At 34.5% G+C, this 11,917-nt stretch overlaps 1 protein-coding gene across 8 annotated transcripts; it reads right to left on the reverse strand.

Annotated features, from left to right (window-relative positions):
• Positions 1-2,904: 2,904 nt before the first annotated feature.
• LOC106773799 (pentatricopeptide repeat-containing protein At4g20770) lies at positions 2,905-10,025 on the reverse strand. Of its 8 annotated transcripts, none has more exons than XM_022778902.1 (3): positions 7,076-10,025; positions 5,834-6,524; positions 2,905-5,452 (listed from the first exon to the last, which is right to left on the reverse strand). In XM_022778902.1, exon 1 carries the CDS (start codon positions 9,832-9,834, stop codon positions 7,510-7,512), a length of 2,325 nt encoding a protein of 774 aa, XP_022634623.1. In that variant the 5' UTR covers positions 9,835-10,025; the 3' UTR covers positions 2,905-5,452; positions 5,834-6,524; positions 7,076-7,509. The 8 variants fall into 8 exon arrangements, with proteins under 8 accessions (XP_022634623.1, XP_022634744.1, XP_014516150.1 ...); XM_022779023.1 differs by lacking the exon at positions 5,834-6,524 and having other exon boundaries at positions 7,076-9,244; positions 9,337-9,453; XM_014660664.2 differs by having other exon boundaries at positions 2,906-5,452; positions 5,834-5,893.
• Between the last annotated feature and the right edge of the window lie 1,892 nt (positions 10,026-11,917).

Genomic DNA, 11,917 nt, shown 5'->3' on the forward strand with positions numbered 1-11,917 from the left:
AGAGCACGTCGTGACAAAGATTAATGACGCTCGGATGACCACCCGCCAGCTTTAGAGGAGGAAGGATGACCTCAAACTGGATCTCCAAAAGCTGAACGAGCAATATGGAGAGCTTACTAACCAGGGGGATGGATTGTTGAAGTAGAAAGTTGAATTGACTGCTGAAGTCGGGGAGCTAAGCGAAGCAATCTTCGACTAGGGCTGGGCATAGTTCAATGAACTATACTGTAACTACAATTAACCATACTATAATATATCTAAAAAAACTAAACTTCTTTGAACTTAAAACTAATTAAACTATTCTATAGTTCAGTAAATAAAATTGAACTTTACACTAGTTCAGTACTAGTTCGGTGCAGTTAACTGTGAAACACATATTTCTTTTCCTAACTGAGAATTTAACCCCAAATTGAAAACCCTCGAACTAGGGTTCAAGAGGAATGAGAGAAAGGCGAGGAGAGTTCCATGGTTCCTTCGAGAAAATGCACTAAGAGGCTCGATTCAACGGATCAGAGGCTGCCTACAAAGGATTGATGCTACAAAAGGGGTTGATTGAGGGGCGCGGACAAAATCCTTTATTAAAGCTGGTGCACAGTCACTCGAAGAGGAGCTGGGTTTTTCTTTCCCTTCCTTTTTCCTTCCTTTAGTTTTTCTATAAAAAAAGGTTGTATAATAGTTTTTCTATAGGGTTAGTTTTGGTTACTTTAGGTTATTTTCAGTTTGAGGGTGATCAGTAGATGATAGTTTTGGTTAAATCACAAGTTAGCTGAAGCTTCTTCTAGCTTTTCTCCCTGTACTAACGCATTTTTTTATCCTGTTTGCAATGCTTTTAGATTTGTAGTTGTTGAGTTAGACTCAGGTGGCAGCTTTGAGCTATATACTGTGAACGGAGATCAACAGTGTAGTAATTTAGGAGCCAAACCTAATAAATAATTGAACCTTTGTCATTTAATTACATATTCTTAATTTTATTAAGTTTTTACTTCTCCATCCTTAAAAGGCCAGAGGGGATGATTTGTTATTGTTTGTGGCCTTAGTGCTTGTTTTGATACGATAGTGAGTAGTGCATCCTACTTAATTTTGATCATGGATTTAGTTGTATGGCATTTCAGTGTTTCTTTTCACATGTTGGGAAATGAAAAATTATATTTAAGCTGCAAAATTGAAAAATGGATTACTTGTTGGTTTGTGACATGACGACTTTTGAAGGTGGGATGATGACCAGTGAGTTAACCTGATAATTTTGATTTTAAGAATCATGCATCCGGGTTATTCTTGTCAAACACTTCGTTTGGTTGGTTTAAGTCTGTGTGGCTGTTGTGCCTTTTTCCAAAGCCAAAAAATTACAATATTGAATTTATCCTTTAATTGAGTTAATTTTCATGTTACTAGTGCAATAGGGAGGTTGGTGTTTCAAATTTGTGAAATATATAACTACCATATTGAGGTAATGTCAGAAAATAAATCACTTTTGATGATTAATATCAAAAAATAAATCACTTTTGGCTGTCAAGTCATGGGGATAAAAAACTTGTGCTTATTATCTATTTTTAAATGGTATTGTTATTTTTGTTCGTTGTGTTATGTTGAAAGGCGTTCTATACCCAATCTTTAAAATTGTGGATAGCAATGGGCAACTTTTGTTATGTTGTAGCTCACTGTGATGTAGTATGTAAGAGGGATGTTTGTAGAAATGACCGATATTTGGCCTTACACTATTATTAATATTGCTTATAAAGAGTGGTTGACTAGATTTATACTACCTCTTTTTGTCTGTATATTGCTTAAAAACAGGATAAGCTAATGCTTCTTCTTTTAATGATGTTGTTTCTGATGATTTGAATGTTATTTCTGCTTCTAATTTTGATAATGTTGATTCTGACTTTATGCCTACAGTTCAATATGGTTTTAATGATGTACCCACTTTTTACATTAATTTTATAGCTGTTGATTTTCATAATAATATTTCTTATTGTTCTAAAAGTATGGTTGAACCTATGGTTGATACTCACACTGATTTTAATGAAATAACTGCAGTTTACTCTGATTTTATAGTTGTTGATGGTCATATTGATCATATTGATGCTGTTCTTTTTTTCTGATTTTTCTGTTTTGCTTTGTTTTCGACTCTCACTGACATTGAGGACAATGTTTAGTTCAAATGTGAGGAGAGTGTTCTGTTGTTTTTTAGCATGTTGTTTAGTTTGTTGCTTTTACTGTTTTAGTTTACCTATTTTCTGTTTTCAGTTTAGTTGCTCCCAGGGTTTACTTTTGTTGTTGATGTTTTCTGTTTGAAGTTTTTAGTTTAGATAGCTATTTATTGTTTTGTTTTATATTCCAGAAGCTGCTGTTCGAATTTTATTTCATTGCTGTTTTATTTGTTTTTGGTGTTTTGTTTAGTTTAAACATTCGATGTGCTTTTTTAATCTAGTTCCATTTGCTGTTTTTTTTTTTTCTGAACTGTTTTGATTTGATAGCTTTGCTGTTTTGAATTGTTTTCACTAATTAAAAGTTTGTTTTTAATAAGTTGTGAGTAGTTTTTTATTATTCATTCATTGAATTTAGCCAGTTTTTCATGAAAACTGGAAGCTGGATCAGTTTTTATAACAATATGCAATCTTTGGGGCATTTAGTGATTGATTTCACGTAAGTTATTATAAAGAAAGACACATTTTTGTTACTTATTATTCATGCGTTGACTATATAATGATTCCTTGCTTTTTGGTATGATTGCAGGTTGATGCAGATTAGAATTTGTATGTTGATGCAGATTAGAATTTGTTATCGGGTGTAGTAATTCATGGTGTACTTTTCACAATTCAGAAGCATGTATATTGATTGAACCTTGAACTGCACAATAAATACCAGTTTACTGAACTGTATTAGTGTAACTGAACTAAAAAATAGTTTAGTTTAGGTTCTTTGAACTATTTTTTAGTTCGGTTGAATTCACTTGAACTATTTTACAGTTAATTGTAATTATTTACAGTGCAGTGTACTGCAGTGTATTTTGCCCACCCCTAATCTCTACTACCTGTCGGTATATAATGGCCACCAAGGCAATAACCAAAACACATTTGAATCACTTAGGACTAAAGAATTTTCGAGGATAAACCTCAGGGAGTCTTAAGTTATGCTATGCAAATTTTAGACGTTATGATAGCCAAAACAGTGAGTGGTGATTCTGAAGTTAAGCACTTCAATTTGGGGTTAGTTTAACACTTGAAGTTGCCAAAATGGTAGATACAAGTTTTATGCAGCATAAAACATTGTTCTGTTGAATTTTTTAAGCATCCCATGTAGTAATAACTAGTAGCTGGCTGCTGTAAGTTTAACATCATCACGAACCAAAAGAATCCTGTTTTGGAGAAGTTTCAAATTGATTAAAAGTTAAAACTGCTGTGTAGAACTTGTACAAGTAAAGTTTTATAAATATCACCAGCTCCATGAACATTATTGTACCCAAGTAAAACAGGATTATCATACCCAATATCCTATACTAGTGTAGCGAGTTCTTCCCAGCCAGGAAACTGGATACTAACTCATTTTTTCATGTAAAGATGAAGAAACAACTTTTATCTTTTAGACATTTTCTATTATAAAGACAGCATCATTCAATCATAGTATCATTATATTCATTCCTTTGTCTATATCTTCTTCCTAGAGCAGGAAAATCCCCAAGGAGTTGCAGGTTTTTTCCCTGCAAATTGGGACCCTCCCTTTACCCGTTCCACTTGCATTTAAACCTATCTGACCCAGTTGCAAGCAGTTTTTCAGATATCAAAAGGATCAAATTGTAAACTTATGTGTCTAAGTCTATGAAATGAAATAATAATATTTCAAGAACATCACAAATGACAATTTTCATTATCTCTTATAAACATTGTGTATTTATTATACAGCAAACAAAGGCTTTCTATTTCAGACAAGACAATAATCTGTGTGAAAAATGTAAAAGAACTACTCGAGCATATCATTCTTCAAATTCTTCAAATATAGACAAACAACACAGCATATAAAATAAACTCTTTTTTCTTTTTTCAATTTTCCCTTAATGTCCTTAACTCCCTTCAACCTCCAGCTTTTCCTCTGTAAACAACATAACAACTAAAAAACATTTTTTTTTTCTTTCCATTTCAACAAAGAACAAAGAAAATTGGCCTGCATTGTAGTTGTTATTGTTGTTGTGCCCTGTTTCCGTTGCAGCAAATTCTCCACATGGTTTTAGCCTTTTCACCCCTCAAAGGTCAAGGAATTTGAGCTCTTTTCCTTCATTCCTATTCATCCACCTCCTTTTCGATTCAATTATCAACCCAACTAACATTAAGAAAGTAATACTTATATAAGTATTACTTGATAATACTCATATAAGTATTATCAAGTAATATTTGATAAATCCTAATTAATTCTATGAATATTATATTTGATAATTATTAAATATAGGTTAGAGGTTCTTATAAAACACAACATTAAGAAAGTAATACTTATTTTAGTGTTGATAATCCTAAGCTGCAGATTAGTGTTGGAGAATTGATTTTGAGGTAGTGTTGTAGGAATCTTAAGGATGATGATGATGATCTGGAACGAAGGTAGAGTGGATGCAAGTCTATGATATTGGTCTGGTCATTTTCTCTTTTATTTTGCTGTGAAAACTTGGTTTGGGGATTTTGGAATAGGGTTGTTTGACTTTTTTTGGCAGTTAGCGATTACTACCATTGCGGTATGCACAAAAAAAGAGACCATCCATTATGATTCACTCTTTAATATCTTCATTCTTTCCTTCCATTTTTCAAACATGGAACACCAAATAATCAAAACAAAACTCACTCACTTTAATTAAAACACTTATTTCAAAACAAGAAAAATTTTCAAGCAGTGATTGTTTTGGTCTATATCTGCAACAAGATTTGAACAGTATCATTGTTTCCTTAAATTTAAGAATGTGATTATGTCTTTTTATATATAATGCCACCGTTTAAACTTGAGCGAAAGAGAAAGAGAAACAAGTTGATAAAGTAAAAAAAACAAGCTTTTTGGAGCAGTCACAATCAAAGTCACAGCCACCACAGTCTTTTGGAGAATCATGAAAAGCCTTATCATGTTATCATTAAGGCAGAAACTTGGGCATGTGGCATAGTGCACTACTATAATGTGTAAACATCACAACGCACAAACCATGCAGAAATGTTGCATCACCATTAATTGAATTCAACATTAACTAATAGACCATATAGGAACAGAACATGCAAGTTAGCTCATCTGCACAATATTTGTATATCTAAGTTCTGCTAATTAAATTCACATATTGCACAAATCCAGCAAAAGATAATGCCAGTTTAAACAGCTCTATACCTGAAAGTCCTGCACTTGCTTTTGTTGTTCGACTTCGATCTACCAACGGTGTTCAAAATCTCACCAACTTTGGATTCGATGCGCTCATTTAGTGCTTCAGCTACAACAATGAAGTTAATTTAGAAATTGGCTTGGTAGCTAGAGAAAACATCCAACAAATGATTAATGCATGTTATCCTCAATTAAAGAAAGTGTTCTTAAGTGTTTTTGAAAACACAATTTTCCAATCCATGCTCTGAAGGAAGAGGATGCCTGTAAGTAAAAAACTATAACTATCAATTCCCCAATCACTAACAGGTTCATCTCAATAAATACCTCAATTCAAGTCAAGGAAGAAACTTCCAAGTAAATCACATAATCCAACCCAATACATTCACAAAAGACCCAATTGACGAAATTGGGAAAAAAAGAGGAAACGAAAATGAATTGTAATGGTTAAAATTGAAAACCCAAATTGAGAGACGGTAGATAAAGACACCACCTCACGTCCAACATGATGCATAGGAGGAAGAAACGGCAGGACCTTCCACAGCGACAGGGCCTTCAACAGTAATTGAAACTCTCAATCTCTGTTTCTAGCGGTGATTGAAAAAGAAATGGAATGGGTAGGACGTGATTGAACACAGAGAGAAAATAAAGCACAGGGTTCAAGCAGATAATTAAAAAATAATGTTATCTACTACCTCTGCGAGATTTCGTAGATATTATATTTTTTATTTCACCTCTTAACCTAAGGTTTTATTTGGCCCTCCACATACATACCTTCGCGACCACCTTCTCTTGTCTCCCTTTCTACCTTCTCCAGCCACCTTCGCCACCTTCTCAAACCCATACTCTTATTCACGCTCATTCTAAACTTACTCACTCAGACCCATTCATTATTAGGTCAATCTCGCATTTTGGAGGTTGTCCTTCAGTTCACTCTCGCACTCCCAGACGATTCTTCTGTCCTTGTGGCTTTAAGTGGTTGGATTTGAGTGCCCTGAAGGCATTTGAAATCCCTGAAGGACCATTACCTCTATTAACTCATCCTCCAAGTAACTCCTCGGAAGCAGTTGACTGGCAACTATTTTGGATTCAATTCTAGAGAGCACCCATTCCATCAGAGCTCTTGTTGATACCAACTTCATGCTTGGCTCATCCCTCCACTACACCCATTTGTCACCTAATTTCTGAAATCACACAATATCCATTGACACACATGTATGTTGCTTACAAAAAGACACCAGACTAATCCACAACAGATCTTCTAAGATATGATAAGATGACAAAAATTTATCCACGCATTTCACCTATCTACCCCATTAATGTTCATTTGTCACCTTCACAGGGCCGTTTCAATTCACCATTAAACAGTTTTATCTTGCCCATCACTGATTTAGGCGTTAAAGTCTTCCCAGGTTTACCCCACAGTGCTTGCAACAACTCCATCTCAGTATGACAGATCCAATCAAATGAGCACACCTACGTGGCTGATTATTCAACCATTGGGTTTTTTACTATTAGTTTCTTTTTGTTTCTTGACTGGTAAGGTTCTTTCTTTAATGAAAAAATGTAGAATATTTTTATATGTTTGAAAGAGAAAACTTTTAGCTAATGCGAGTATAGTGTGTAAAATGCACCTCTAAAATTTAGATAAAAAATTTGAAATTGTGTAATCGAAACAATAAAAAGAGGGCAACCACATAATTGGAGACTAAAGAGTACAAGCTAACATGTTTACCTGTTTGATGCTTAAGCCAATGAAAGAAAACACCGACTTGTCTCCTTGTTATAATCAATACCCTCCAACCCACCTATCGCAACAACAGGCACCAGCGTAGTTGCCTTCACCAGTGACATGAAAGGTGTAAATTACTAATAATACAATAGCCTAGAAGATAACATATCCTGCAAGAATAGATTCCTCAAGCTCTAATACTATTAATTCAAAGTCCCAGCTTCCTAAACCATGTGATCGATGTTCTCCATGAAAACTTTCAGAGGGAATATGTCACTCAGACAACATCAGTCTCCAGTTTAATAAGCAACTGATAGTCATAAAAGCATTGTCATGGGAAGTATCATCGATCTTCAAGTAGAACACAAGGTCCCTTTTGTATAAATGATCGAAGTCTCTACAGAGGTGCTTTGATTTCAACGACCATCATAATGAGATTATTGTTTGTTTTCAAGAATCATTTGTGTATCATTCTTGCACACACTCCTGCTATAGCCGGGATACTTAAGGACCTTTTTATCACTCATCATATCTCTTACAACACGTGCATCATCCCATCTTCCCAAAGAAGAGTACGTGTTGGCAAGAAGCACATATGAAGCAGAATTTTGGGGGTCTAGTCGATAGAGTTCCTCAGCAGCTCTTTTTGCTAAGGTTACGTTAGCATGAATACGGCATGAACTTAACACAACCTCCCATACAACTGCATCATCTTTACATGGCATGGTATCTAAAAAGACTTCTACTTCATGAAATCTCCCTGCTCGACTCAGACAATCTATGATGGAAGTGTAATGATCCAACTTTGGCACCACTCCAAATTTTGGCAGCATGGCATTGAATATTTCAAGTCCTTCATCAACCAAAGACGAGTGGCTACAAGCAGTTAAAACGGCAACAAAAGTAATATCATCAGGTTTCTCACCATATGAAATCATGTCACTATAAAGGCATAGAGCACTACGACCATCTCCATTTTGTGCATAACCGTGTATCATTTCATTCCAGGTAACGGTATTTTTACCAGGCATCAAATCAAAAAAACATCTGGCCCCATGCACATGACCACATTTACAATACATTTCTATTAGAGAACTCCCGACAAATATGTCATCTAGAAAACCATCTTTTATGATCTGAGCATGAAACAGTTGACCTTGAAACAATGAAGAAATTTTTGCACAAGAGCTCACTATGGTAGCAAAAGAAAACTCAGATGGGAAGAAGCCAAGTGATCGCATCTGTTTGAACAAAGACAAGGCGTCTTGTTCAAGAGCATTGATTGAGAACCCTGTTAACATTGAGTTCCAACATACAATATCTAGTTCAGGAAGTTTACTGAACACATGCTCACACAACTCCATTTTCCCACACTTGGAGTACATATTAATAAGGCTACTGGCAACGTAGACATCATCATAAAATCCAAACTTTTGAGCTGCAGCATGAACCTCTTTTCCAACCTCAAGAAGTCTAAGTTCAGCACATGAACTGAGAATAATGGCCAAAGTAGTCCGATCAGGATGTTGGCATTGAAACTGCATTTTTCTAAACAGTTCAATTGCCTCTCTATGGTCCGCAATTTGATTATAGACTGAGAGTATAGCATTCCATGAAGCCAAATTTGGGCTTGGCATGCAGTCAAATATTAGACGCCCGATTCTTACATCCCCAGACTTGACACACGCTGTCAGCATATTAATATATGTAACATCATCTGGTTCATATCCATCACACTGCATTCTATGAAGATATTCTGCCGCTTTCTCACTGTTACATCTATTTCCATACCCAGCTATCATTATATTCCAAGAAACATTACTGTGCTGATTCAAATTAACAAAAACCATCTCAGCACTGTCCATATCCCCAATTTTTGCATACATATCAAGCAAAGAGTTGGATAAATGGAGGTCTCTATCAAATCCCAGTTTAATTGACATTGTGTGTATTTGTTTTCCTTGTGCATTACATGAGAGACCATGACAGAGACCGATGTCCCTTTCCCCTTTCGCACAGACACCCAATATGCTGGACAAGGAGACAGAATCAACAGGAACCCTTTTTCTCAACATGAGTCTAAACAATTCCAAAGCTTCCTTGAATTGATCTGTCTGAGCTAATGCCCCAATCATGGTGGTGAAAGTAACCTCATTAGGCTCAGGAATGTCCCTAAAAACACGAAGCGCATCCACATTAAGCCTACACTTAGCATACATGCACAAAAGAGCATTAACAACATATATATTACTTTCGAGACCAACCTTGACCACAAACCCATGATTTCTCCTGCCACAGTCCACATCCAACAAAGTACTACAAGCACTAAAAACAGTGGCGAACGTTATGTGGGAGGGTTTAATTCCATCCAGCATCATCGAATCGTAGGTATCCACTGCTTGGCGTTCATAGCCACACCTGACCATTGTGCTGATTAAGGTGTTCAGTGAGACGGTATTCCTCTGAGGCATTTGCAGGAACAGACGGCACGCGCGTTGCAAGTTGCGGGTTTTGCAATAAGCAGCCAAAATGGCATTCCAGGAAAAGATATTTTTGTGAGGTATATTATCGAACACATTGTGGGCGGAGGCAATTTCATCACACTTTGAATAAAGTTCGACGAAGTGGTTGGAGAGAAAGGTGTCAGAGTAAAGACGGAGACGGAAAAGTCGAGCATGAAGAACCTTTCCGGCTAAAAGATCTTTGTTGGTGACGCAGAGTTGCACTAGATTTGCCAAATTCAAACTCTTGCTTTTGTCCATCCAAATCTCTCCTTTGCTTGCAAAATTACCAAACCTCAAAGAAGACTATCCCTTTGCTGCAATAAATATAAATCTATGCTCCTGCTGCTTTTCCTGTCAACAAATAAGTCACTAAAAATCTGTTAGATTTTTAGAATTCAAACCTCAGAATCAGACAAACATTTTTTTCTTTAATTTCATTTCAAATGGCATTTTCTTTTATTAGAAGAGAGATAATCGTTTCATCTATATCTATATTTATTTTTCAATTTCACCTTTTAAATAATTATTTTTTTCAATTTTACTTTTTAATAATTACTTCTTTATATTTCACCACATTTTTATTTGACTATTTCTTTAAATTTCAACATATTATCATACATTTATTAATAAATATTATCTCTAAGATAGTTCAACTTGACAATAATAGTGGACAAGTGATGCCTATTACTAGATGCAACAAAGGAATTGAATGCAGATTTGTTCTAGAAACTATTAAATGTGAGAAGGAAGATAAAATAAAAACTATTCTTCTAATAGTGTTGCTAATTCTTTTTTTCTTGATATCGTTCTTTTATTCTTAACTCGTGATCCTGTTAAGCTTCATTTTATTTCACCTTTCGAATTTTTATTGGTATGTACCACAAATAATGAATTGAAGATTTTGATTCAATGATGATCCTTGCTTTTGTTACATTAAGTTTTATTAAGATAGACAGAGAAGAGAAAGAGATTTTAGAATTTAGAATTGACGTGAAGATAAATTTTGTAGTTGTTGGGGGTAACCAAGTACACGTATACAAAGTTACCTAACTAACTAATCTGAAACAAATCTAACTAACCAAAAGAAAAAAAAAAAAAAAAACACAACAAGAGAATATCTAACTACCTGTGTCAGATCCACACTTAGAAAGCTAAAAAACCAAGAACAATTGGATTAAATGTTTTTTTTTTTGTTTTAAACTATTTTAAAATTTATATTCCATTTTTAAACTAAATTATGTATTTATTGAGAAATATTTTTTAACACACCTAAATTTTATTTATTTATTTTACATTATCTTTTCTTAATTTTTACTCTTTTCTTACTTTTTATTTTTTTATTATATAAAAAATTATAAAAATTTATATTTTTATGATTATTTTATTCATAAATAAATGTAAAAGTGTGTTCGAACTGTTACTTGCAATTAGCCTGAAGCAAAAATTCAAATCCCCTAATGTATAAGGAAAGACTTTGATTGAAGACCAAGATCATTTGCTCTTCTTCCCTCTCTTCCTCTCCTGAGACTTCGAGAGTGATTGAAACTCTTGCACTTTGTAGGTTTCAATGTATTTAGGGGGAGTAATTAAATGGATTTAAGATAATTTAAAGGTAAAGCATATCGTTCAAGGTGTTAACTGCACTGCAAATATAAGAAAAATAATATTTCTAGTATATAGAGATAATAGTGTGATAAGGTTAAAGAGAGAGAGTAAAATGTTTAATAATTGATATCTAAACTCGATCACCATGAAAGCCAAATCAACATGTTCTTGAAAAGATTACTGAAAAATGTGTGGAACAAACCAAATATTAAGCTAAATAGTATTTATTTGAAAAAGCGTTATTTATTTCTATAACAATAGATAGCGCTTATTTAAATAAACGTTAATTATGGTTTCATATATTAATAAATAGCGTTTTCTTTAAAAAAAGTATTATCTATTAGGCGCTATCTATAGTCAATTTTATAGTAGCTCTCCATTTTTGAACAGCCAGCACTTAGCCATTAATTCTCTCTCATAGACAGACTTACGTTAAGCTCTATTAGACAATGATTGACTCATGTAAGCTATAGGTCTACCTTCCTGCATAAGCACTACTCCTACTCTCTTGCCAGAAGCATCTGTCTCTATTACAAAAGATTTCTCAAAATTCGAAACAGCTAAGACAGGTAAAATGGTCATTGCAGCCTTGAGCTGTTCGCAAGCCTGTTGAGCCTCATTTCCCCACTTGAAATTGTCCTTCTTGAGCAACTGTGTGAGTGGCCAAGTAATCTTGCCATAATTTTTAACAAATCACCTATAATATCCCATGAGCCCTAAGAATCCTCTTAACCCT

This window comes from Vigna radiata, chromosome 1 (genome assembly GCF_000741045.1).
Source record: "Vigna radiata var. radiata cultivar VC1973A chromosome 1, Vradiata_ver6, whole genome shotgun sequence".
Taxonomy (NCBI): Eukaryota; Viridiplantae; Streptophyta; class Magnoliopsida; order Fabales; family Fabaceae; genus Vigna; species Vigna radiata.